The following is a 26,788-nucleotide window of genomic DNA, read 5'->3' on the forward strand; positions in this document are numbered from 1 at the left end:
CCACCCAGGAATTGCTGTTCACAGAAGAAAGCTTTCTTGCCAATGATCAAGTGCCTTGCCCTGGAGGCATCTCGGAGTTACAAAGGTTCCAGCCCCTGACTTCAACAGGACAACTCTAAGCTATCATTTCAAATCCAGAGACCCTGTCAGATCCTGAGACTTCTGTTGTGACTATATCACACAGTTCAAGTTCTGCCTGGCTGTCTTAGGAAATTGTTACTAGGTGTTGTTCCAAGCATACTCCCCAACAAACTTCCTGCACTCATCTATGCCTTCCAGTCTGTTTCTCAGAAAACCCTACCTCAACCCTACCTCATCCTTAATGCTAGTAAACCACAAGAGGCAAGTCATCAGTTCCCTCAATAGCTGTTTCTAAACCAGTGTGTGACCAGAGCTTAGTCAGTTATTACATACTGTAAAAAAAAAAAAAAAAAAAATCAGTTTAATCCATGTCTTGGTTCCTCAGTCAGTATCTGAAATAACAACCAAAAAAAAAAATCCATTTACTGAGAGCTGACTATATGCCACGTACCATGCTTAGCACTTGATTATATCTTTTTTAATTAATATTCAGAGTAGCTCCATAAAGAACCACATTTTCATAAGGAAGTAAACCAAAAATTAAGTGTGTTAATTCTCAGGTCCAAAGTGAGGCATCTAGGTCCCCAACCTGATCTTAGTATTACAAATCTATAGTCTAATACTATAAAATGCCCTCTGATTTTCATCAGTTGTGTCAGCAAAGTTGCCTGAAACTCCACCCTGAAAGAATACAGTACACCAGCAGAAAACAATTGCAACTTCCTGGGAAAACCCACCAAATTAAGATGCCTCCCTTGTGTGGGAAATTCATTGTCAAATGAGAGGGGATCCCCAAAAAACCCAGAAGTATCTTTTGGAGAGGGAGGGCAAGCCATTTGTAGTACAATCAGAAGTTGTTCCTCCGGATGCCTGAGTCAACCAACGTTTTTTTATCTAGAAGCTTTGAGAAAATTGCTCATAATTTGTGGAAGAAATGTTCCAAGTTGTGGTGAACAGGTGATTGGTTCTTCCACCATGACACACACCTGCCCATGCCACGCTGAGTGTTCAGCAGTTTTTGACCAACAATGGCACGTCCCCTATGCCCCACTCTCCCCATTCACTGGATCTCACCCCGAGCATTTTTTTGTTGTTGTTGTTCCCACGGATGAAAAAGTTCCCAAAGGGAAATGTTTTGCTGATGTAGAAGAGGTGAAACAAAAAAATGGCAGAAGCACTAAAAGGAGTCAAAATTGATGAGCTCAAAAACTGCTTTGAGCAGTGTAAATAAGGGTCTTGACAGGTATATTGCATAAATAGAAAGTACTTTGAAAGTGACTGTAGTTTAAACATATAAGAATAAATAATACAATTTTTAATAAATAAATTCTGGGGTTGGGGGGAGTCTCCCCTTGTATATAAGAAACACTGAAGCATTTTAATCAAAATTCCAATCTTTAGATTCCTAGAAAATAAGTGTGCTCAAAGCTTGGGTTTACCTTGACGGAAATAGTATTTCTATGCCTTATCTTTTGTAGCTTGAAGTTGTATCTTCAGTTTGCAAAGCTTAACCTCTGTCTTAAAAAATAAGATAAGGCCAGGCTTGTGCCAATAAGCCCAGCACTTAGGGAAGTCAAGGCAAGAGGATTGCTTGAGGCAAGGGGTTGAAGACCAGCCTCAGCACCATAGCAAGACCCTGTCTCCACACAAAAACATTTTTTTTTTTTAAATTGCCACATGTGGTGGTGCACGCTTGTAGTCCCAGTTACTCAGGAGGCCAAGGCAGAAGAAGTGTCTGAACCAGGAGGTCAAGACCGCAGTGAGCCACTGTACTCCAGCCTAGGTAACAGAGTGAGACACTGAATTAGAAAAAAGAAAAAGAAAATTCAAACTGCTAAATTTATAATAGTTGTGTATTTTACAGATTTGATTCTTCCTTACTCTGGTGGCACAGTATATGAAAATAAGAATTCAACTTTTTTAAGCAGGGAATTTATTTGAATTTCACCTCTCCACAATATTAGATGAGCTCAGCAGAACGAACAATCCAAAATTATCTATTGGATATTTCTCTTGAAAATACATTTTTGTATTTTCATAAGTTTCTCTCCTAATATTAGTTATTTTCATTTTCTGATTCCAACAACACAGATGTCCAAATGTAACAGGAGTATTAGAAATATGAAAGTCACCACACACGGGCAGGTGGTAGGGCAGGAGAGAAATGGTGCAGAACAGTTACCAACATGCATCTCATCCAGGCAGGTCCATGTTCGCATTTCACCTAACCAACTAGCTCAGTGGCTTTGGGCACGTTTTTTCATCTCTGAGCCACATAGTTCTCTGCATCATATAGAGTTAACAATACGTGTCTTGCAGGAATATAATAAACTAAATAATACAATATTTGCAAAGGCTATGAAAAAACTTCTTAGACACCTAATTAGCAGGTACTGTTATCCTTGACAATTTTTAGTGGGAATCACCATATGGGAAATAGCTTTGTTTTACTTCAAAGGAAACCTTAAGACAACTAGGAAATGACAATGTTTGAAAGCATGCATTTTACATGTCAAAGTGCCAAAGGGAAGTAATTGGAAAAAAGAAGGAAATGGCAGGAATAGACAGTAAATTAACAAAATAGCATAATGTAAAATTTAGCTTAGAAATATTTGCCTACTCAGACTCATTTCTAGGGCAGCAGCAAGACTTCCCTCAAGGGAGGGTGCAGATGAGCCAACTAGCAAGCCCCAGATCTGGAGAGGCTACAGACTATTTCCTAAGCCTACATACCATACATGGTACATGATAAAAACAATTTTGTCTGCCTTAACATTTCCTTTGAAGGCCAATTACTATAACAATTTAAAAATCTATGAGATACAATTTTTAAAAAGTTATACAATATCTTGAATTGAGGTTTCATAAGACATAAGTAAAACATACCAAAATATGATGTTTAAGATATGCAAGAATGTGAACACAAAACCGAACCTTATAGAATCAAGATCTACTTTAAACTACAGGTTGCTAGGCGAATCTAAGAAATGTTGATAGCATTTGTCAGACAAGCACAGAATTAGGAAGAAGTAATTTTCCATTGTTGTTAGTTCTGAGAATGAGGGAGAGGAGGTGAAAAAGTTGACTCCATCCCAGATCAGATGCAATCCACAAATTCTGTCTGCTTGTCTTTGGTGGTTCTTTCCTATCTTTGCCTTAGATACACTCCCTCCTCCTCTTCTCTGCTAGAGAGAAAACAGGCACCATGTCCTCAAAGATTAGATTCAGAACCTGACAGGTCTTCTCCGACTGAGAACCACTTGGACAATAGGTATTTTCTTTTCTTCTTAATCTCTCTAATTGTTTTTTCTCCAGTTTTACTTTCCAAGTAAGGGTGTGCTATAAAGAGATGGAGAGAAAAGGGGTCTATCCATAAAGCATTTACCAAGCTAGGCCCCAGTTACTAATTATATACTAGATGGTTTTCACACTTTCAATGATAGACATTGGGTTACTCTGTGCACCAGATATTGTGCTATGAGACCATCTTTGAAAGGGCTCACGGAGCTAGAAGGAGGACAGGAAACAGCATTTAATGGCTCTGGTGTGTAAGAGTACACAGGATACTTATAAGGCAAAAGTCAAGAAATGTTATCTAACAGGCAGGGACAGTGAAGGTTGTTCAGTAGAAGTGACATTAAGATGAGATGTGAGGATGAGAAGTTTGCAATCTATATTCATCACAGTTTTTCTTCTTTTTTTTAACTTTTTGCAATTAAGAAAAAAAAAGTCCTTATTCCTTCTGCTTCTAAAAGAATTTCTCACCATAATGATAGAGAGGAGAAGAAAGAAGGATAATTGTCATTAAAGCAGGTTATGGAGGCTATTCTTTGGTTCTTTTAAAGAAAACTTGTTCTCTGAAAACTCACTAAAAAACAAAAAGAGACAGAGGAAAGAAGGAAGGAAGGAAGGTCGGGAGGGAAGGAGAAAGGGAGAGAGGGAGGAAGGACACTTTTCTATGGTCTAAAAGAGTTTGGAAAATTGCTTATTTTTTGTAACTTTTAGAAATCCACAGGGCTGGCACGGCACGGTGGCTCACGCTTACAATACCAGCACTTTGGGAGGCCGAGGTAAAGGAGTGCCTGAGCCCAGAGGGTCAAGACCAGCCTGGGCAACTTGGTGAGACCACATCTCTATAATAAATCAAAAAATTAGCCAGGCGTGGTGGCACGTGCCTGTAGTTCCAGCTACTTGGAAGGCTGAGGTGGAAGGATCACCTAAGCCTAGCAGGTCAAGGCTGCAGTGGCCGTGAGCGTGCCACTGCACTTCAGCCTGGGTGACAGAGTGAGATTCCAACTCAAAAAAAAAAAAAAAAGAAAGAAATCCACAGGACCTATTAATATATTAATGGTTTTAGAAGATCTTCAATAAACAGTCCCATTAAGTTTTATTTACCCGTTTAGCTAATGCCTTCTCACTTACGCATTTTTGTGTCTTTGCATAGTCTCTTCACGCTGAGAACCAACCCCCATTTCTTTCACTTACACTGTAAATGCCACACGTTCTCTTTGTCTGCATGCCGTGCATTACTGGAACTGCATCTTCTGAAATAAGTGGCAATGGACACAGAGCCTTAGTAATGATTGCTCCCTGCGCTACCTTGAGAGTCAGGGCCCAGAGTGGTGTCCTTTGCTGTCAGAGGCTACCCACAGGGAGGTTCTGAAGCCCTATGTACCCCATGGATCTTCCCTGGTGTGAGGAAAAGCTCTGCTGTCTCTTCACACCAATCCAAACAAAAATCTTGTTTCCCAAAGTAGTAACTAAACCAATATTTGTTCTTTGCAAACAATGTATTGTTGTTTCTATTCCCACACTTCAACATTCCACAGGGGAAAAAAATATTTCATTTATTTATATGGCAAAATGTTGAGTACTTGAGGTTTTCCTTGTATCATTTAATTCTTGATCAATTTGTTAGGTTTTTATATTGCTATCTCACTTTTCCTCTTGATTCATATCTAAACACTATTATTTGGGAACTGATGGCAGTAAATATGAAAAAAGAATCCTGAATTTGAAAAATAATCAAATACTCTTTCAAAGGTCTACACCACATGACACTATTCAGTGTCTCATGTTAACCAAGATGATTTTTGTGGAATTCCAAAAAGGGCTCTAGTTGAGTAAGCAAAAAATATTTTTAGATAATTATATTCATATGAGTAGTTTAGCAGAATTCTCACACGCAGACCAGTTGAAAGCAGGCTGTTCTCACTGATATCAGATTGGCGTCCCCAGAGCACAAGCGCCCCAGCTTCCCTCCAGCCTCCAAATTCTTCCTTCTCACAGTGGCCTCTAGGAGAACATCCAGAGCCCTTCAGTATTTTAAGCTTGGTTGGCAACTGTTGCTCTGGAGCAGTGACTCTCAACTGTGGGTGATTTTGCCCCTCAAGGGGCATTTGGTGTGGGGTAAATTTAAGACATATGCCCCACTCCCCCTCACCTGCTGATGACTGTTCTCTGATGAGGAGGATGGCCTTTAGCCAAAGTCATCTGTGCATGATCAAAATGCCCTTGGAGATATACACACCTGCATACTCAAGGCAGTTACTAAGAGAGTCAACATCTTTATTTCTACTTCTTTGAGTGTAATGCTATTGCTCGTGTCTTGCTCCCTTTCCCACACTGGGGATATATAATCTCTTCCTACATCTATTAGAGTATGGAAAGTTTTGTACCAGACAGCCTCCTTCAGCTCCCTTCTGTAAGCATTAATAAACCCATGTCTTTATCAACCTGTCCTCTGGGTGATTTCTTCAGAATATGTAAACTTTAACACGAGCGCCCTGTCTGATTTGGAGCTGCTGTGATACATTTGGCTATATCTAAAAATCACTTTTGGGAGTCACAGATGGGGAATACTATTGGCATCTCATGGGTAGAGGCTGAGGATGCTGCAAAACACTCGTTAATGCATAGGACAACACATTACACCAAATAACTATCTGACCCCAAATGTCAATAATGCCAAGATTGAAAAATCGTGATCTAGCACAATTATCCTTGCAAACGCTCCTGTGAGATAGCTCTTTGTCATTTCTAGACTGATCTTATCATTAGAAATGCTTTTATTATGTTACATCAAAATTAATTTATTTTCCTAAAACTTTTTGCCTATTAGCTCATTTCCACTCTTGAATCCCAAAATAAAACAAAATAAAATCCTGCATCTACATGACAGATTTTTCAAATGACTGAAAGTACTATCATATCCCCAAGGAGTCTCATGTTCAGGTTGAAAAAACACATGCTCACGTACTGGACTTGCTTCTCAAGAAAACACAGCTTCAGAAATGAAAGTAATCTTCCAAATAAAAAGCAGATATTTTAAGATTATGAAAGTAATACTATTTTTATTACCAAATCCTGACCACCAACAATGTGAGAAGGGTTTTACACATTATTTTGTTTCATTGATATTGACCATATCAAAAACAAACTTCCTGATAAGTATCATTAGCACTGTTTAGCAGATGATGGAACTAACTGTAGCTTAGCGAGGTCAAGGGACACACTCAGACACAGAAGTAGTAAGTGCCAGGGCTGGAAACAGAATTCTAAGTTTCATGCTTTTGTGTAAATGCTCACAACCATTTTACTTCACATATGATTGGGTTCCCCTTCTTGGCTCTCTCTTACCTTCAGTTCCTGTTCCTCTGTCTGTTCCCTACATTCTCTTTTCCTCCCCTTTTCCCTCCTCCTACCTTTGCCTGAAGCTGGCTGCAGGCCTATCCCAGTTCCTACCCTCACCTTTTAGAAAGCAAGTCAGGCCATGGGAGGCACTTGTGTAAAGCTCTTCTGGTTCTCCACACCACTTCTTTTGTAATTTCTCTTTTTGCCCTGTGAAAGAGGCCTAGGCCAACTGAAAGAAATTAAATCTAGAAGTTTCTACTCAGTGTGTGATATAGGTTAAAAAAAATCTTTGATTTCCTATTTTGAGAAACATAAAAATTATCAGTGATAAAATATATGCTAAAAGTAAAGTACTGCCTATGTTTTTGTTGAAGCTAGTGGGTGGGTTGTGGAATTATGCTCTAGACAATGGTTTTCTTCCACAGTTCCTGGCTAATAACCCCCAGAGCCCGTGTGCGTCTTTTGTTGCAATGTTGGGTGTGTTGGGACTCAGGGGCAGGCCTCGGAAACAGAATCTCTCATACCTTCTCCTACCCTCCTGTCACCTGTCCCAAGACAGGACTCTCACCTTCCCCAGCCTTCCGGAGAAGGTCCCGCCAGATACCCCGGGGAAAGGAATACTGATGTCATGAAGCTTCCATCAAAACCCAACAGAACTGGGTTCAGAGAGCTTCAGGATTGGGTGGCCCACCCAGAGCGGGCATGGAAACTCCCGCCCCTTCCCCTATTCCTCACCCTATGACTCTTCATCTGTATCCTTTGCCATACCCTATATAATAAATCCACAAACACAAGCATTTCCCTGAGTTCTGTGAGCTGCTCTTGCAAATTAATTAAACCCAAAGAGTGGGAAACCAACTTGAAATCAATTGGTCAGAACTTCCGGAGGCCGGAACTTGTGTGTAGTGTCTGGCGGCAGAAGGGGCAGTCTTGTGGGAGAGAGCCACCACCTGTGAAATCTGGTGCTATCTCCAGTTAGACAGTGTGGGAATTGATTCCCAGGACATCCACCTGGTGTTAACGCTTGGTGGTGGAGAGAAATTCCCCACATTTGGTCACAGAAGCTTTCTGTGTTGATTGCTGTGATGTGAGAGCAGAGGAAAGACCCTGTTTGGGAGAGTTGTCCCTAAAGGATGAGTATATAGGGGTATATTGCACTATTCTTTCCTCTTGTCTGTATGTTGGAAAATATCTTTGTAAAAACAAACAACAACAAAAACCCTCTCTTTTCTATATTGGCCTTCAGAAATTGCCTTCTTTTCTTATCCCAAAGTCTATATTTAACACTGTGGTGAAGAAACTATTTTCAAAGGTTCTTAAGTTTTTTATTTCCCCTTGAAATAGGGTCTTGCTCTGTCACCCAGGCTGGCGTGCAAGGGGCACAACTTTGGCTCACTGCAGCCTCGACTTCTGGACTTAAGAGATTCTCCTACCTCAGTTCCTGCAAGTAGCTGGGATTACAGGCATACGCCACCACACCAGCTAATTTTTTTTGGTAGAGATGGGTCTTACTATGTTGCCCAGGCTGGTCACAAACTCCCAAAAGGTTAATTCCTAAAGTTTATTTCTTATGACCCCATCACTAGGCCAAACTTGTTTTTTTTTCATTTTTTATTTTTGAGACAGAGTTCCACTCTGTTGCCCAGGCTAGAGTGGTACAATGGCACCATCATGGCTCACTACAGCTTTAACCATCTGGACTCAAGCAATTCTCCTGCTTCAGCTTTCCAAGTAGCTGGGACTACAGGCAGATGCCACCATGCCTGGCTAACTTTTCTATGGTTTTGTAGACATGGCGTCTCACTTTATTGCCCAGGCCGGACTGTTAACTCCTAGCCTCAAGTGATCCAAAGTGCTGGGATTACAGGCGTAAACCACCACATCTAGCAGACTAAACTTCTTAAACTGCTTAAATAAAGACAAATTTATTGCGCATTTTCTCTCTTTCCAACTATTCACTTTTATTTTTATGTTATCTATTTTATATGTGTGGGATACACAGATGCAGACAAATGTATCTCACAACTATCAGAGGTAAAACACCATCATCTGAAAGCCCATACCCCAGGTTTCTTAAGCATCTATATTAGCCAAGCCTGCTGTCATGGAACAAGAATAATCTTACTGAACTACCTCTTAAGGCTTGCACATCCTAGAGGATGGATAGACATGACTTGGCTTCTGAAGAGAGCTGTGTCCTGAAAGCACTAAGGTCTTAGTGTTATATTTCATGTGGGCAACTAAGTGTTCGCTATTCCTTATGACAACAAATTTCCCCTCTTACTCCAGTCAGCTACAAGCACCAGATGAAAGGGTGTATGGGCTCATATATCATCACTGCTGGGGAGACAATTATGAATTAATTATGTGTCCCTGGTAGGTCACTGTTGCTATCTTTCTTGATAAAACAGAATGCTGTTAATTATTTCACTGGATAACAAAGTGCTTTTCCCTAATCATTAATAAACAAGTTTGCTACATACACATAGAATGCAAAATGTAGAGCAAATGAAGCAAAAATAGTGTTTTTTTCCTTTTTAATAAATGCTATTGAATAAATGGCTGCTGGTTTTTCTCTAACCATCTGATACTTTCTGTCTCTTTTGTTTCTTAAATATAGATTTTCTGGCCTAGCTGTCTTTATAAGCCTATGTTCACAAGGAGCAAACTCAAACTGAAGATAAAAATCATACTCACAACAATTGCTGCATGTATTTACCTGCCTGACATTTGCTGTGTTCCTAACACTCTTCTATATGCTTTACTTGTGTGGTTCACTAAAACCTACAACAAGCCTATGAATACGTAATGTGTTTATTCCAATAATACACTGGGGAACCAAATGTCCAAAAAATGAAGTAACTTGCCCAAGATTTCAGCATTTTCAACTAGACTAATAGAAAATGACTCCCATTCCCAGTAAAATTCTACCCTCAAATCTTAGCCCATTGACATCAGATATTTTTCTGCCCCCTCATAATTTCTTTAACTTTATTTTTATTAAGCATGCATTTAAACATGTGTTTTATATTATCAAATTCCTTTGTTAGAAATTGAAAAAAATCTAAATCTCCATCATCAATGAGATTAATAAACAAATTACAGTGCTTTCCTACTATTGAATATTACACAGTCATTTAAAAAGAATGGCATATATAAATATTACAACATGAGAAGTTGTCTATAATATATTGTTAAGTGAAAGAAGCCAGTTACAGAACCATATGATCCAGCAAACAAATGTCAGACATCTACATATGCCAAAAAATATAGGAAAATATCTGGAAGAATATGAGTCAAACTATGGAGAAAAGGATTTGGAAGTAGGGAAAATAAAATTTTAAACTTTCTATTTTATCTTATATTTATGGACTTTTAAAATGGGCTCATGCTACTTTTATAATGCAAAGCATACTGTTAAATTATATGCTGTTAAGCAAAACATATTTGATCGTGCTCATTATTTAAGTAGACTCCCAATAGTTACCCCATTTTATTTCTCCCGTTTTATTTTCCATTATCTCCGCCATATATAACTTGAGCACAAATTAGACTGAACTACACCTTTTCTAGACGCTTTACCTTTTCTAATGCTTCCAACTCAACCTAGAGACCCGCCCAACCCTGGTTCCCCTTACCTCTCACCATGCCCTCTTTTTCCTTAAATGCAATGTATTTAAAGAAAATTGGGTGGATGTTAGACTTTCATATATATTTCATAAAAGAAAAAGAGCAACTATTCAAGAAATTATCTGCATTTTGAATCAACAAGATTTAATAAATTTTTAATACATGACTTCCTGAATTGTAAGTTGTCAGAAAATAATATAGTTTCTGAACGGATTTCTGTTTTCCTTGTAAAAAGATGATTTATGTAAACATTAAAAATATTAAGACATCTTGAATAATTTTTAAAATGAGATAGGACACAAAAAAGAAAAAAGATGCATTACACCCTAAAATTTTTTAAAATCAAGAGACAAGTTTCTTACCATTGTGAGGGTAAATGGATGGTTTTCTAATGCAGACACACTGGGACAATGTAGAATAATATACTAAAAAGCAACAAACAGATAATTTTTAAATGACCAAATGAAAACTCCAACTAGTCCAATGATGCTATGTCTGCTAATTTTCATAAATTACATTAGGATAAAGGACATTTTAAAGGTTTCTGACCACTGACTCACCTGGCCAGGTCTTGCTTTAAAATTTTCTTTGACCATTCGGACTTCCATGACATCTGAGGGATGACTTATGACTGAGATGATGGTGACTGGCTTGTTACTCCGGATGCACCTGTAAAGTCTTTCAGCACAGTACAGGCACAAAGGTCCAGAAATCCAAAGCCAAGTCTAAGGGAGAATTTTGGAAAACATACTTCAAGAAATGATTGTATTTGAAAAAATCCATATCCTGCCCTATTGTTTATTTCATACAGAATATAATAATTTTAAGTTGTATTTTAAAATAAGAACACATTTAAAGATGAGTAAAGAATAATAGATGCTCACTGCAACTCATTCAAACAAAACTAAAGTACAAAATAAAAGAGAAAGTAATGTCAAGACCCAATCCTCAAACTTATGCCCAGGTATAACTACCATTAACAAGTAAGTGTACATTCTTTCATACATCATACAAACATACAGTATATACTCCTATGCATACAAACATACAGTATATACACAATATCTTTCTCTAAAGAAAGAATAAAGGGAAGTTAAAAACCTCAGATAAATCTGAGGATGATTTCACAATAAAGATGTGCCAGTGCAATGTTTGTTAAAAAGAAGGAAACCCCGAACATTTCAATGTGCATAATGTACATGCATAATATACATATATATATTGTATATACATAATACTAAATATGTACAGCACATTTTTTAAATGGGATATGCCAGGCTGTTGTTTACAACTTACTTTTACATACTATAGCAACAGAAGATGATACTTAGAATTTGGAAACCACGGCAATTTTGAATGTATGTTGAATGGATAGCCCTGATCCTACATTAATGCAAACTTTGGGAAGTACAGATGCCTATGTGGCTGACTCTTCTCCTGTGGTCTCTCATGCAATATCTCCCACATCATTTGGGGCCTCCAACTGAAACTTATTCTAGTGATCACTTTTTAAAGACTTATTTACATAGTTGTTCCAGACTTTCCTTCTTCCATACAGACAGATCATGCCTCTTCCGCGTACAGTGACACTTAGCCTGACACTATGTAAAGAGCAGGCTTTGCAAGGCAAGGTCTGTAGTCTTGTGTCTTTGGAACAGTCACTTACTCTTTGAGCATCAGTCCCATGTAAGTAAAATAGGAGTCACCATACCTGCCCTGTCTAAATTCAGCATTTTGTATAGCTCAGAAAAGTTCTGAAAATTACAGTCTATTAGTTATCTGAAAGATCAGTAACAATAAACGCAAGACTAGCACACTATTCCAAAATCATCTACAAATTCTTTTTAGCTTTAACATCTCTTTCTTCCTTTCTTAAGGCAGACATTTGACTTCACTATTTCCTACTTCCACTTGGTATAGAGGAAAAGTACCTGGTATGATTTGCATATAGGCAGTTTCCACAGCCACAAAAAATAATTGGGGTACTTACTGAACTAACTGCTGGGGTACTTGGGGAAAATTTCCAAAAGTAAGCATTTTAGTCAAAGACCTAAGTTCGCATGCTATTTCTGCTACTTACCAGTTTAGAGACTTTGGTCAAGTCACTTTAAATAGTAAGGCAGAATTTCTTCATCGAAAAATTGAAAATGATATTAATTGCTTCAGAGAGTCATTGTGAAAATTAAAAGAAATGTTCCGTATTATGAATACAGAACATTTTAGCACAGTTAATATTAAGCATTCAATAAACTGATTTTACTATTTATTATTTACAATATTATACATAATATAATGTAATACTACACTATAATAATTATTTTTACTAGTGTTTTCATTATTCAACCTGCTTTTATCAATGGATGGGAAAAATATGTCATCTCTCTGATAGCAAGCACCATCATATAGTCAGTTAAGCAAAAATGTCTATAATCTCTAATATCATAGGTCTTTTGCCCTGAACTGCCTATAATGGAATAATAAGTACTTACTGTTGAAACATCCTGAAATATCCTATTATGCATGAATATATAACTTCGAAAATATGTTTAAATATGATATTGGTCAATTGTATGGAAGCACAGACTTTGCAGAGATCCAACACAAAATTCATCTGACCTGTGGAAAATTAGCTTGAAACCTGGGCTCTTCCATACAGATCTTCACAGATGTACTCTGAATGAGCTCTTCTGGTTTTGAATATCTTCCAGAAAAAGGTTCATGAAAATGTTCTGAGAGATACTCTGGTAAGGAAATATTCTGAGAGCGGGTTCGATTAAGATTGACGCAGCCAGGGGGATGGGTATCTAAATTAGTTTGATACTTCAGCAGTCCTCTAAAATTAAATTTAAAACAAACAGAGAGATGAAAAATAGATTAAGATCAGGGTACACAGTAAAACTGTCTCTTTTCCTGGATAACTTTATCTGATATTTATCTTTAAAAAGCACTCCTTATGTATTGTATCTAGAAGAAATTGAAAAATCTTAAAATTTTTCATAAGTTCTTTGCTAAAGCACTAAAAACAAAATTTTGGCCCTCCAAACAAATGCTACAAATGTGTGATAGGCAAAAGCACATACAATCTCCCCAAGGATTCTTGAATTAGGTGGCCTTTACTTCAAGTCCATTAGGTATCCTGCAACCATATGCAAATTTTCCCCTCACTAAACAGTGTAAAGATGAATACTTGCTATATCTCCAAATATAAAGGAAAATATGGAGATCATATTTGATTTAGTTAAGGTTGGATGAAAAAAGCCTTGCTGATTTACAGAGAAATGTTAAACTAAAATAACAGAAACTAAAAGTCTATCTCTACTATGGTTTGAAAACAATGTGTATACAACATGCCCTAAATCCACTTACGTTTCAATTTCTCCATAAGCAAAACCGCATAAAAAACTCAAAATAACAAATGAGGCAGGAAAGTCTAAAACCTTGAAAATCTCATTCTGGGCCGGGCGCGGTGACTCAAGCTTGCAATCCCAGCACTTTGGGAGGCCAAGGTGAGAGGATTACCTGAGTCCACGGGTTTGAGACCAGCCTGGGCAATTTGGCGAGACCTCATCTCTACAATATATCAAAAAATTAGCTGGGAGTGGTAGCACACACCTGTCATGCCAGCTATTTGGAAGGCTGAGGCAGAAGAATTGCCTGAGCCCAGCAAGTTGATCCTAGGGTGGCTCTGAGCATGCCACTGCACTCCAGCCTGGGCTATAGAGTGAGATTCCAACTCAAAAAAAAAAAAAACTTCATTCATTCTTATTGTTTCTTACTTTGTGACATTCTAAGACAAAGCATTCAGCTTTCTGCATTCTGCATTTCTTATCAACAAGGGTAAAATCTGCCTCACGGAGACAGTCCATAAAATAACAGACTGTACAGAGAGCAATCAGCAAGCTCACAGTTGAAAAAGTGAATCTTCAAAAAAAATGGTGAGATTGAGAAAAGCATGAGAAATTTTTCAGTGTATTTTATTGCTAAAGAATAGTAAGAAAAAATGTGTTCCCAAAATTATTTATCACTAGTTAGCCAAGTGTGTTATATTTAAGTTGTTATTTCTGCTCCCAAATAAGTGATTGTAGTAGCTTAAAAAATACGTAAAATAAAAACATCTGTACCCCTACAGCTATTGAATTGTTTTAAAGTATATCTTCAAATGTCTTACAGCCATAGTGCTTTTACAAATATAATACTTTAAACAAAAACTAGAAAATAAATAATGATACTAACAGATCTAATATAGGACAGTCAGGAACTCAATGGCCACAGCAGTCTCTGAGTGGCATTTACCATCTCTCCATCCTGATTTTCTCCTTTTTGCCCCTTTAACTTATGTTCAGTTCCTTTTCTTTATTCTTTTAATTTTACTTTCTTTCTTAAAGCTAGTCATGAGGAAGTCATTAGGGAACATTCAGCCCGTGTGAGGGTCATCTAAGTAGAGGGTGCCTTACATGACATCATAACAAACCACACACACACACACATTTTTTTTTAAGCAAAATATAGTAGATATAGCCTAGGTATTAAATAAGTTGATAGATATTACACAAATGTGAGTCAATTTTTTGTCACTAATTATTCACAAGATTGTAGACACATAATACAATTGCTGGGATACTATACTTGGGCAACCCATGAATTTGATTCAGCTTTCATTACAATTAATGATTCACCCAAACCTGTAGCTCATATTGAACATGCCAAAGGTAGTGAGTGGCTGAAAGATGAGCTGGTAAAAAAAATTCTAGGCATTTATTGTACTATAATAATTGAACAGACACGAGCATAATATACTTAGCACTATTCCAGGTGGTGCTACAGAGTTCACCAAGGAGTCAAATCACCCCATCCCTAACACTGTAGAAACATAATATCTAGTTTGGAAGATATCTAAGGAGAAGCTGAACCTAAGTCAAATTACAGATAACAATTGAAATAGTGTTTTAATAATAGCTCAGAAATGTAGAGTAGACACAAGATCCAGCAGAGAGAAATGTATATACATTTCATATTATCTTTAAAAAATTGTATTAGGCCGGGCCCGGTGGCTCAGCCAGTAATTCCGCGCTTTGGGAGGCCGAGGTGAGTGAATTGCCTGAGCCCGCGGGTTCGAGACCCGCCTAGGCAACTTGGCGAGACCTCATCTCTACAATAAATCAAAAAAATTAGCCGGGCGTGGTAGCACGCGCCTGTAGTTCCAGCTACTTGGAAGGCTGGGGCAGAAGGATCGCCGGAGCCCAACAGGTCGAGGCTGCGGTGACTGGGAGCAGCCACTGCACTCCAGTCTGGGCAACAGAGTGAGACTCCAACTCAAAAAAAAAAAAAAATTATATTAACTAGAAATTACTATTCTCATTTTACAAATTAAGAAACTATTTTAAAAGACTAAATAACACCCCAGGGTCACACAGTGGATAAGTTGCAGAATCAAGATGTGAACCCAGATCTGACTCAAATTCTATGCTCTTCACCTTCTCATGATACAGCACCTTAGTTACTGGATTCTCACAATATACCCCTGAAAAAGTTAAGGAAGGGGAAAGATGAATACTTACAAAGTATCCTATTGGGAATTTTTAGAACATCTACTTCTCATTTAAACTTCAAAACAAAATAATATACAAGGTAATTATTTTTATTCCCATTATACAGATGAGAACTCTAAAGTTTTTGCTTAGGTAAGAGATTAGCTAAGTAGTAGTTAAAGCATAGGATTCAGAAACTTTACCTCTCTCACTCCAAGAACCTGTGTCATGCAAAGCAAATCAGTTAGTTAAAGAAGCAGACATCAAAAAAAGGCTCACAACAAACAAAAGCCTGGAAATAAGGTCAGATTGTGCGTGCGTGCGCTGGAAGGGGGCCACTTATAATTTAGTGTCTTAACATCAGGCAAATAAATGTTATTTATCCCTTCTAAGTCATAACAATATTCAAGTGAACAGAACCCATCAACCGATCAGTGGATAATGAAAATCTAGTATATATACACTACAGAATAGTATTCAGCTATCAAGAAGAATTAAATAATGTCTTCAGCAACTAGGATGGAATTGGAGAACATCATACTAAATGAACTAATTCAAGAGCCGGAAACCGTATACCACATGTTCTCACTTATAAGTAGGAGCTAAACTAAGGATCTGCAAAGGCATAGAGAATTATATAATGGACACTGGAGACTCAGAAGAGGGAGGGGGAGGGGGGAAGGGATGAAAAGTCACCTGTCAGGTACAATGTGTACAGGTGAGGGTGGTGGGTACACTTAAAGCTCACACTTCTTCACCATTATACAGTGCAACCATATGCCAAAAATTATTTGTACCCCCTAAAGCTACTGCATTTTTAAAAAAGAATCTAACAAATACAGTGTCATTTACGTGACCTTTATGTCTGTGGTGATTTAAAACTGTTTTTAAAGAAGAGAAAAAAGTTCCTACCCCTTAGGAAACTGCTTCCTTTTTCCCTTGTATTCTATGACATGATTTTTTCTCTTTGCAGTAGAAAAATAACTTGTTTCTGACAGTTCTTTTCACTTTAATTCAAGTACAAAGAAAAAAAGCTTACAGTAAAAAAATTCTATATTTCAAAACCCATTGTAACTCTTTAGTTTCTAGAGAATCCAATGGAATGTATACTTCAAGAATTTGTCCTGTATTTCTCTAGTGCCTAAAACAGTACTTATAACCTATAACAAATGTTCAAAATATATTATTAAATGAATAAGTTAGTGACTAAATGTGTATAAACAACTTCTTGTTATGAAACACGTGACTTAGGAGTCCCTGGTTTTAACAAACAGATTTTGAACTCATTTTCCACTTTCAAAACAGACGTCTAGATTTTAGCAAATGGTATTTAGTAAAACAATGTGAGTGCATTCACTTTTGCAGGAAGGTGGCACTAAGTCAGTTTGGAACTTATATTATCCCTCTTCACCAATGAGTACTGCTAAGTTCAGTCTGGGATCTCAGCCCGGCCCTGACCAATCCTATGCAGACAGGATAAAGTCAAGCCTATAGGTGAGCAGCATCTAGGAGTAGAGTGCTTCCTGAAGCTAGGAGTCCAGAGTGTCTCTAGGAAAACCCGAGCATCTAGCACCCACCAGGGAAAGCGTTTACCCCCATCCCCATTTGGTCTGGCCCAATGGGGTTCTTGCCTCTGATACCTGAGAGTGCTCTCATCCTGCAGCTTAAGCAGAGCAGGCACAGTTCTAGTTCTTACTGGTCATGTAGTCCAAGCTTGTAAGACTGGGCTGGCAACATGGGTTTGTAATCTGTGCGGTTGCAATGTACCTGCTCTTAGTAGGATCCTGTCATTTGTACATTGCTCTGTTATCACCATCTCTAAATGCTTAATAATGGTTGTATCAAGGGGTCTTGCATCTTCATTTTGCAGTGGCTGTTGCAAATTAAGTAGCCAGTCCTGCCACAATCCCTGTGCAGCTGACAAATCTAATGCCTGGAGTCTAAGGACTTAGGACCAAGACTCAAAACTTTCACTGGTACCTGAAATAAAATATGTCATTTCCCTAAGCTTCTTCACCTGAAAAAGACAGCAACTGTTCCTCTCTTCTTCACAGGTATATAAATGGAAGGGCTTTGACCTCTTGAGAAGAAAAAAATATGCAAGCATCCATTACTTCTTAGAGTTTCCTTTATGTTCAGGCTTTACTAAAATGGCAATGGGGATAAAATAATTGTTTCATGTTTCAGAAAAACACAGACATACTGAAAATGTTTCTTAAAATAAATGCAGTCCTTATTTTCTTCTTTCTCCCAACTTTCTCACCTTACAATTTCAGCTAGAGCTACTTGTTAATGTAAAAAAGATCCCAAAAGAGAAACTGAGATAAAATTTATGTGAGAAAGTATTTGGTCTGAAGCTCACTATGTCTATCCTCAAAATAGGAAAAATGTAAACACAGTTTGGAAGATTAAACATTAATTAATACATGCAGCTTATAGCACAAATGATAACATGTACACAAAACTGCTCTCTATATACTATATCTGTCTACCTTTGGTCATACATATATGCATACATTCAAACCGTAGCAAGGCATCATTAGGGGAAAAAAGATCACATTACCTCAATCCTCAGCCCTATCTGGCTTACAGCATAAAATATCAGCAAATGCAAATAAACCATGAGACTTTAGTCCATAATTATTATGCAAAAAAATTATTTTACATAAAAATGCAAATCCTATGATGGAAAATTGGAATTGTAAAACACACATACATATCTTAAAGATCATAGCTGTATAGAACATTATATTTATTAACATATTAAATAAATGTAAATATTATGGAGAGGAAGAATTCAAATTTCATATAAGGAAGACCTAATTCCTGAAGAATTTAATTTACCCTATACATTTCAGTGAAAAATTGGAAAATTAAAAAGAAAACAAAGAGAGATGGAAATTCATTCTATGATCCAAAGAATTTTTAGACATTGAGTTTCTATTCCAGAACTCACAGATATTTTCTTCTTACTCTGTTTTCTAGGAGCACTAGATTTCACCTTCAAAACCTTGGAATCTTTATAACTTGTAAAACAATTGGATTTCTTTCTCAAACATATATGCATATAGACTCACCACTTCTACAAATAAAAAGATTTTCTAGACCTTTTTATGACTAAAAAGCACAAGAATCCCCCAAAAAAATGTGCCAGTCTACAATACAACCAAAGTAGTCAAGACTTAAAATTTAATTTTTCTGATTTACAGGAATCAATATACTATTTGCCATAATGACTACCTAGATAATAGTAAACATAAGTGGCGGTCACAAAATGGGAATCCAGATCACATTTAAACAAATGCACAGATTATTCTTTATTGTCATCTGTAATGATGTAATAAGGAAACTTGGAAGGGTTTCACATACCTCATGAAAACTAATTAATGCAATTCCGTTTAATCCAGCAAATACTGAGTGAATAATGACATATAAAAGGAATTTCATGGATAAATATAGGTAATAAACACTCCCAATCTCAAAAACAACAGTTTACCTAGGATACAGCACCCTACTCTATTTTCCATTCCAGAACTCACAGACACATAATGAGATTAGGGAAAAGAGAACTCTAACCTTTCAGAAATTCAACTTCAACCTCTGACTTTCTCCCAATTACCTAATGTCTTACACAGGGTGTAAAATACAGGGCTCTGTATTTCTGGGTAGACGGTGTTTACATGAAATTTTCTTCCTCCTGGAGATTTTCAAAGAGTATGTATGTAAATACTTCCTTTTTTCTCTTCATTTTCTGTATGCAATTCCCATGCTTTTCCTTAACCTGGGAATAGCAGGTGCCACCCTGAGGCTTGGTAATGGTATAAAAAGCCCCATTCACTGAAATGGAGAGTGTATGAAAACATTTCACTCATTAATTCCCCTTACAAAGCTAAAAGAGAATGAGAATATTATATATATATATATGTCACTGGGGTAGATATTTTAGAGTGAATGTTGCCATGAGACACAATTTATTTCCATAATTAATGACATTGACCTAGTTTCTTAATAAAGAAAAATGAAGAAAAAAACACGTAGGCAATAATAAAAATGCATGCATACATGTATAGTCTCATTTTAGGTACAAATCTAATTGTTCTCTAACAAGTCTCTGAGATATAATTATTTTTCTTTATTCTAGAAATCAGGAAGCTCCATAGGAAACTGATTTGTTCAAGATCACATTAGCGATCTTCTAACAATCAGTGCTGTTTCCTCTCTATCATAACTCAGAGCATCAAGCAGCTTGTTTCACTATATTTAAGGTCAAGACAATATGCAGGGGAGAACACAAAAAACAAAGGCAATCAACAAAATGTTTACAAGGGATTCCATTATCAAATTCATCCCCACTTTTGAATACAAACTTGATGGGTCAACTAACATTTAGAGAAAATTTATAGCAAAATTCTACTAAAAGGTATTGGTTTTTTAAACCTGTGGACTTAATGTAATTTTTCTATATTGTAAATAATGTCATTTTCCCATTGCTTCCTTTGCTATGATTTGACTTAATCTCTTTATAGAGACACAATGGCTATAAAATGACTGATAAGAGTAATTCTTCCAAAGCATTTTTATCAGCTCCAATCTAAAGCCTAATTTCTTTCGTTGTTATTTTTAGATTTTGTAGAAGAATTTCGAAAGGTAAAGGATCATACAAATATATTAAATTTATTATAAGTAATTCCATTTATTATTACGTGCATTAACAAGGTCATATATTTTAAGAAATATGTTTAAGGCAATATCATAAAGAAGTCATTTTCTTCTTACTCTGTTTTCTAGGAGCACTAGATTTCACTTTCAAAACCTTGGAATCTTTCTAACTTGTAACATAATTGGATTTCTTTCTCAAACATATATGCATATAGACTCACCACTTCTACAAATAAAAAGATTTTCTAGATCTTTTTATGACTAAAATATTTTATTTATAAGAAAGGGTTCCTTCTAAACAATAACTAATTCAATAGTTTAAGAAAAGTGTAGAAGTTCAAGTCAGGGATCAAACTTTGTGGGTTCAATATTAACCCTTTTAGGTACCAGCTGAGTGACTTTTCACAGTCATTTAATTTAATCTGCGCTTCAATTCCCCATCTGTAAAATGGGGATGAGAACAGTACTTACCTTATAGTGCTGTGCATATTCTTAAAAATCTTTAAAAAAAAAATGTGTGTGTGTGTGTAAAGTGCTAAGAACAGTCTCTATCATATATTAAATGTTACTCACTTGGGAATTATTATGAATATTACCATCATTATTCTCTAAAGTAATAATGCAATTGTTAAGGGAATCAAATATATTTGTCAAGTTCTCTTTCCAGGAGCTTCCATGTAAAAAAAATTAAATAAAATAACTGCCCCCGCCGTTTTTATTTTTCCCACAACCCAGTGTTTTTAACTCTGGATAAAACTTTAGCAGGAGACATAAAATGTGTCTATATAATATTACAGCTCTCTGATTAAAATCTAGTTTTAGAAACTTCAGTTTCATATATTTTAAGCCTTTTTGAACTAACACACCTTTGAGAATCAAATAAAAGCTGGGGAATCTACTTTTATACAAAATGTATGTATGTGTCTCAAAACTATACACAGGTGTATGTGTACATATATGTGTGTATGTATTTCAGAAATTCACGAATCCCTGACTCCATTCAATGAATCTCAGGGTTATGAGTCCAAGTTAAGAACTCTTACTCTATGGAAATTATGTGACAGAAGTGAAATTTTGTGACAGAAATAATTGGCACTAAACTGATAATTAGTATGTCAGATCCATTAAAAATTAGGTATCAAGGAAGTATTAGAACAGGTCACCTGTATGATTGATGAGTTTACAAAACATTTAGCCACTATCATGAACACCCAGATCCTCAACCTTCTACCCACCATGGTAGTGAAAATCCAATTACAATCTCCAAAGCAGGACAAAGTTAGGCAAACCTACGGTGCGTATTATTTTATGACTCTGTCCCCAACGCATGCACACGCAGAACCTCTATTCAAGATGAGGACTCCTTTTGTAATGCTGGCTCAAGGTCTACATTAAAAACAATCCATTACCTCCCCCTAGAACTTCCCCTACCTTCTGCCCAAGAATAGGCAGAATATCCATATGTCCTGGTTTACACACAGCCACTGCTTAATTATCAATAGCATCTGCTTTCATCATCAGAAGTGTCTTGTTTGGACAATGAATCACAGGGTCACTGCAAACGTAGCGATAAGGAATGGAAAACTGAAAAGAATGTAGGGAAGTAATAATTGACTCCCTCAGTGCTTGAATGGCCTTGGTTGACTCACAACCTCAGGCCCCTCCTTTACCTGGCTCTACTCAAGTTCCCATTTGACTTTCTAAGAGGAATAGGTGCCTTCCACCAATAAGAGGATTATCAAGCCCTTTCTTCTGTCACATCGGTGTGGTGAAGAGAAATCTCCATGAAGTGACTTCTAAGAGAGGTCATTGGGAATCAGCAACCTTAACACTTAACTATATCACATCCACACATCCAGCCCTTAATAGTATATACTTAATTCCTTCCTCCTGAGTCCACAATAGAGGGAAGATATTTTCAAGTCAGCACAATAAGCCTACCCCTACAAACATTTGCCTCACTCTGGTTAACTCTTGAGCCTAAACTCCTATAATGCTGCCTGCGACACTACATGCCTATGACACCGCCTGTGGTTCATTAATGTCACCGTTGTCAAATGCTATTCCCCCGGTTCAAAGAATAAGTGTTTTTAAAAATGTGCACATAGAAAACTAATCCTTTTCAACTGTCTAGAATAATTCAAGTAGAACATAAGTCATGCAATATGATTAACTCTTGCCAATAAGTAGTCTCAATGACAGAGAACTCTGCTCAAAATAATAACTCAGTATCATTCATATAATAAAAATGGTCTGCAAAGTCCAGCAGAGCCAGCACCAAAAACTTATCTACACTATTAATTTACTGTCATTTCCATTCATACATTTGAGGAGGACCCCCTCTATATTTTCCAGAATTATCACAATATAATCTCTCTCTCTCTCATTTAAATGAAAACATAAAATACAATCACTGATCACACAACACTCCCTGAGCTAAAGCCAGTGGTAGTGCTGACCATCCAAGATTGCAGAGGCTAAGGTGCCAAATCCTATTTACAGTGCATTCCCTTCATGTGTCTTTCAAAAGAGTAGGATTCACCTCTGAAGCACAGATTCTGTGATATACATAATTTCTTTTCCCTCCAACATCTCTTTTATCAGCAAGTGAGAATAGCGTATGTTTCTCTTTCTGAGGAGCTTTTCAAAATAAAATGAAGAAATATCAACTTCCACACATATTTGAAAAGAGAAGGTAGTTTTATTATGCTTTCCCCAGATGCCCTCGTAATTGAAATATATTTAATGCAACACACCAACAGCTATCTCCTAAAAAGGTGTATTAGAAATTGGAATAATCTGGGCTCGGTGGCTCAACCTCTAGCACTTTGGGAGGCTGAGGCGAGTGGATTGCTTGAGCTTGCGGGTTGGAGACCAGCCGGGCACCTTGACGAGCCCTCGTCTCTACAATAAATCAAAAATTAGCCAGGCATGGTAGCGCACACCTGTAGTTCCAGCTACTTGGAAAGCTCAGGCAGAAGGATCGCTGGAGCCCAGCAGGTCGATGCTGGGGTGGCGGTGAGTGTGCCACTGCACTTCAGCCTGGGCAACAGAATGAGACTCCAACTCAAAAAAAAAAAAAGAGAAAAGAAATTGGAACAAAAAATTCCTTAAGAGGAAGACTTGTTTTTGCAAGTCCAAAGATAAACATTTATTGCTAAAAATTAATAAAATTTTAGAGATCTTACAATGTTATAAAAATTATTACCCTATCAAGGAATATGCTTTTGATCTACTAAGCAGTTTTCACTGTATGTTCATCAAATTACTTTGCCAACAAGAAAATAGGGGCTCTTCAAAATTCTGTGTCTCAATCAAAAAAATTGATTCTTCAAATGGTTAAATGTGGAGTGTCTTTCTCACACAGGGGTAGTATTGGTACTAGTATAATTTTTCTTGCTAACATTTATTAAGAATGTCTATGTTCTGTCTATTTTGCTGTATTACTTTATTTAAACCTGAGATAACCCTTTGGGGTGAATGATCTTATTAATTTTACTTAATAGATTTTTTACAAAGTCAAATTATCTGCCAGGATCATACAGGTATTAAGTTTTTAGCCACCATGCTATACTAACATCTTGAAAAAAAAATTAATTTCAAAGATCTAATTGAAAACCAAAAATAAATATCTGAGTTCAGTGTCCATGAAATATTGCTCTTTAGGGTAGAATGCAATAGATGAATCCATAAGTAAGGAAAAACATTGTAATAAGAATGAAAACCATGTTAAGCTAAGAACACATTAACGAGAACACATAATCAAGAATATTGGGTCCCAAATAATACTAACAGCAACATCTGTAGTGAAGAAGGCAAGAATTCCACTCTACCAGTATTAGATCACATATTGCAAGAGTGCTGCCTGCACTTAGTTTGATTTCTAGCTTTAAAACAGAGGCACTTTGCAAAATCAGAGCCAGCATAATTCAGTGATTAGGAAAGTGAGTCTCGTATCTGATGCCTAGGTTAAAACTGGAGGGCTTCTACTTACTAGCCATGCCCTTTGGCATCTTATCTTACCTTCTCACTGCCTGTATTCTGTCAGCTGGATGTCAGGAATAGTAAGAATAACAATAACAATAACTTTATGGAGTTGTTGGGGACATTTAATGAACTCAGTCATTAGTAAGGTACAATATAAGCATTCAATGAAAATTAACTGTTAATACATTCAAAGGAGAAAGTTCAGACTAATTATGAGATTTGAAATATCATAATGCAAGAAACAGATGGATAAAATTTAGAAAAGGAGAGGGGCTCAATTCCTCTAGCCTTCAGAATCACAGATTTTTAAATCACTGAATAAAAATTACAGTAAAATGATTCCAGCTGAAAAAAAGAAATAACTTTGTGGGAATTACAGTTCCCCAAACAAAGTATGGATATCTTCAAAATCGGTTGTTTACTTTGTAGATATATTATAGCAGAAATTAAAAGAACTTGGTCAAGATATCTTTTATGCATCCTTCAAAATTTGAAATTCTATGAAAAAAATGAACTTAGAAAATCATATAAACCAACTCCTCTTAACTAAACGACTGCTTAGGTCGTAGAAAACCAGTTAACAATTTTCAAACACCTCAACTTTAAAGCCCTGTATTTTTAGAATTTCTAGCCCATATGGATTCTGCAATTCCCTGAATTGCTAGAATTCTTGTAAATAAAAAATGCTTACATTTTTGAAATATACAGTCTTATAATCATCTGTAGCTCTTTCAATTGCCTTTTTAAAATTCCAAATCAATTATCAATGCTGGGAGAGTGGAGATTATATAATATATTGCTCTTCTATATTATTTATTTATTTGTTCATTTATTTATTTAGATGTGGGGTACAAGTGAGGATTAACTACATAAGTATGTTGCATGCTGGTGACGTTAAGCTTCTAACTGGCCCTCTTACCCCCTGGTAGTGGACCAGGTACCCTTCGTGTTTTCATGTGTCCCCAACCCTCCTCATTCCCTCTCTGCCTCTACTGGCATTGCTTAGCAACTGTGGATCCCTCCTTTAAGCTAATATAATTAATATTAGGGCCCACTTATGAGTGAGAACATGTGGTATTCAGTGCTTTGTTTCTCTGATAGTTCACTTAGTATTATGGTCTCCAACTCCACCCAATTTACTGCAAAGTCCATAATTTTGTGAAACTGGAAAATTTTAGAATGAATTTATTCCTGATTCAAGTCCTTAAGGCATTTGTGTGTATGTGTGCATGAACGTGCATTTGTGTGTGTCACAGTAAAAACCATCTGTGAAAGTGTTTCCTACTCATTGATAATTAAGTCATGAGTTACCTGCATTTTTGCATACTAAGTTGGTCTAGGCCTGTTTGAAGTAATGATAGAGTCAGATCTTTTTCACAGAGGCATTTGGTTTGCTGGAACTATTTGAATGATTCAGTTGCGTCCATACTGATGCATCACTGTGTCAATATGTTTTTTTTATTTTTAAGATGTGGGGTACAATTTGGGATTAAGTATAAAGGTGGTTGTCGTATAGGTAGTTTAGACCTCCCTTTGGTTCCCACTTTGCCTAGGTTCAGATCAGGCACCCTTAATGATGTTATGTGCACCCCCCACTTCCATCCCCTGGCAGATTCCAGTTACTGTCAATCCCATACTTATAGTATTATAGTAAATGTCAAGGTATACTTATGAGTGAGAACATGTGTTACTCAGTTCTTTGTTTCTGCAATAGATCACTGACTATTATATTCTCTAAATCCATCCAAGTTTTTGTGAAGTCCATAAGTTTGTCCTTCTTTATGGCTGTGTAATATCCCATCATATATATGTACCACATTTTTTATCCAGTCCAATTTAGATGGGCACCACGGTCAGATCCATATTTTTGCTATTGTGAATAGCACTGCAATGAACATGTGTGTGCAGATATCTTTTTTGTAGAATGATTCGAGTTCCTCTGAGTATATTTCCAATAGGGGGATTGCTGGGTCATATGGAAGTTCAATTTCTAATTCTTTTTTTTTTTTTTTTTTTGAGTTGGCGTCTCACCCTGTTGCCCAGACTGGAGTGCAGTGACATGCTCCCGGCCACCGCAGCCTCGACCCGCTGGGCTCCGGCGATCCTTCCGCCTCAGCCTTCCAAGGAGCCGGAACTACAGGCGCGCCCTACCACGCCCGGCTAGTTTTTTTGTGTGTGATTTATTGTAGAGACGAAGTCTCGCCAAGTTGCCCAGGTGGGTCTTGAACCCGCGGGCTCAGGCAATCCACTCACCTTGGCCTCCCAAAGTG

The 26,788-nt window shown here is 37.0% G+C and overlaps 1 protein-coding gene across 1 annotated transcript in view; it reads right to left on the reverse strand.

The window, feature by feature from the left end:
• The window catches only part of LOC103253446 (NADPH oxidase 4), a gene marked incomplete at its 5' end in the record, with an annotated part of 101,570 nt that overhangs the window by 68,102 nt on the left and 6,680 nt on the right, over positions 1 to 26,788 (reverse strand). Inside the window, 3 exons of the mRNA XM_021709441.1 lie at positions 10,707 to 10,769; positions 10,905 to 11,069; positions 12,961 to 13,177. Coding sequence (XP_021565116.1) covers positions 10,707 to 10,769; positions 10,905 to 11,069; positions 12,961 to 13,177 — 445 coding nt within the window. The remainder of the gene's footprint in view (positions 1 to 10,706; positions 10,770 to 10,904; positions 11,070 to 12,960; positions 13,178 to 26,788) is intronic.

This window comes from Carlito syrichta, unplaced genomic scaffold (genome assembly GCF_000164805.1).
Source record: "Carlito syrichta isolate Samal-C Ts95f unplaced genomic scaffold, Tarsius_syrichta-2.0.1 Scaffold230419, whole genome shotgun sequence".
Taxonomy (NCBI): Eukaryota; Metazoa; Chordata; class Mammalia; order Primates; family Tarsiidae; genus Carlito; species Carlito syrichta.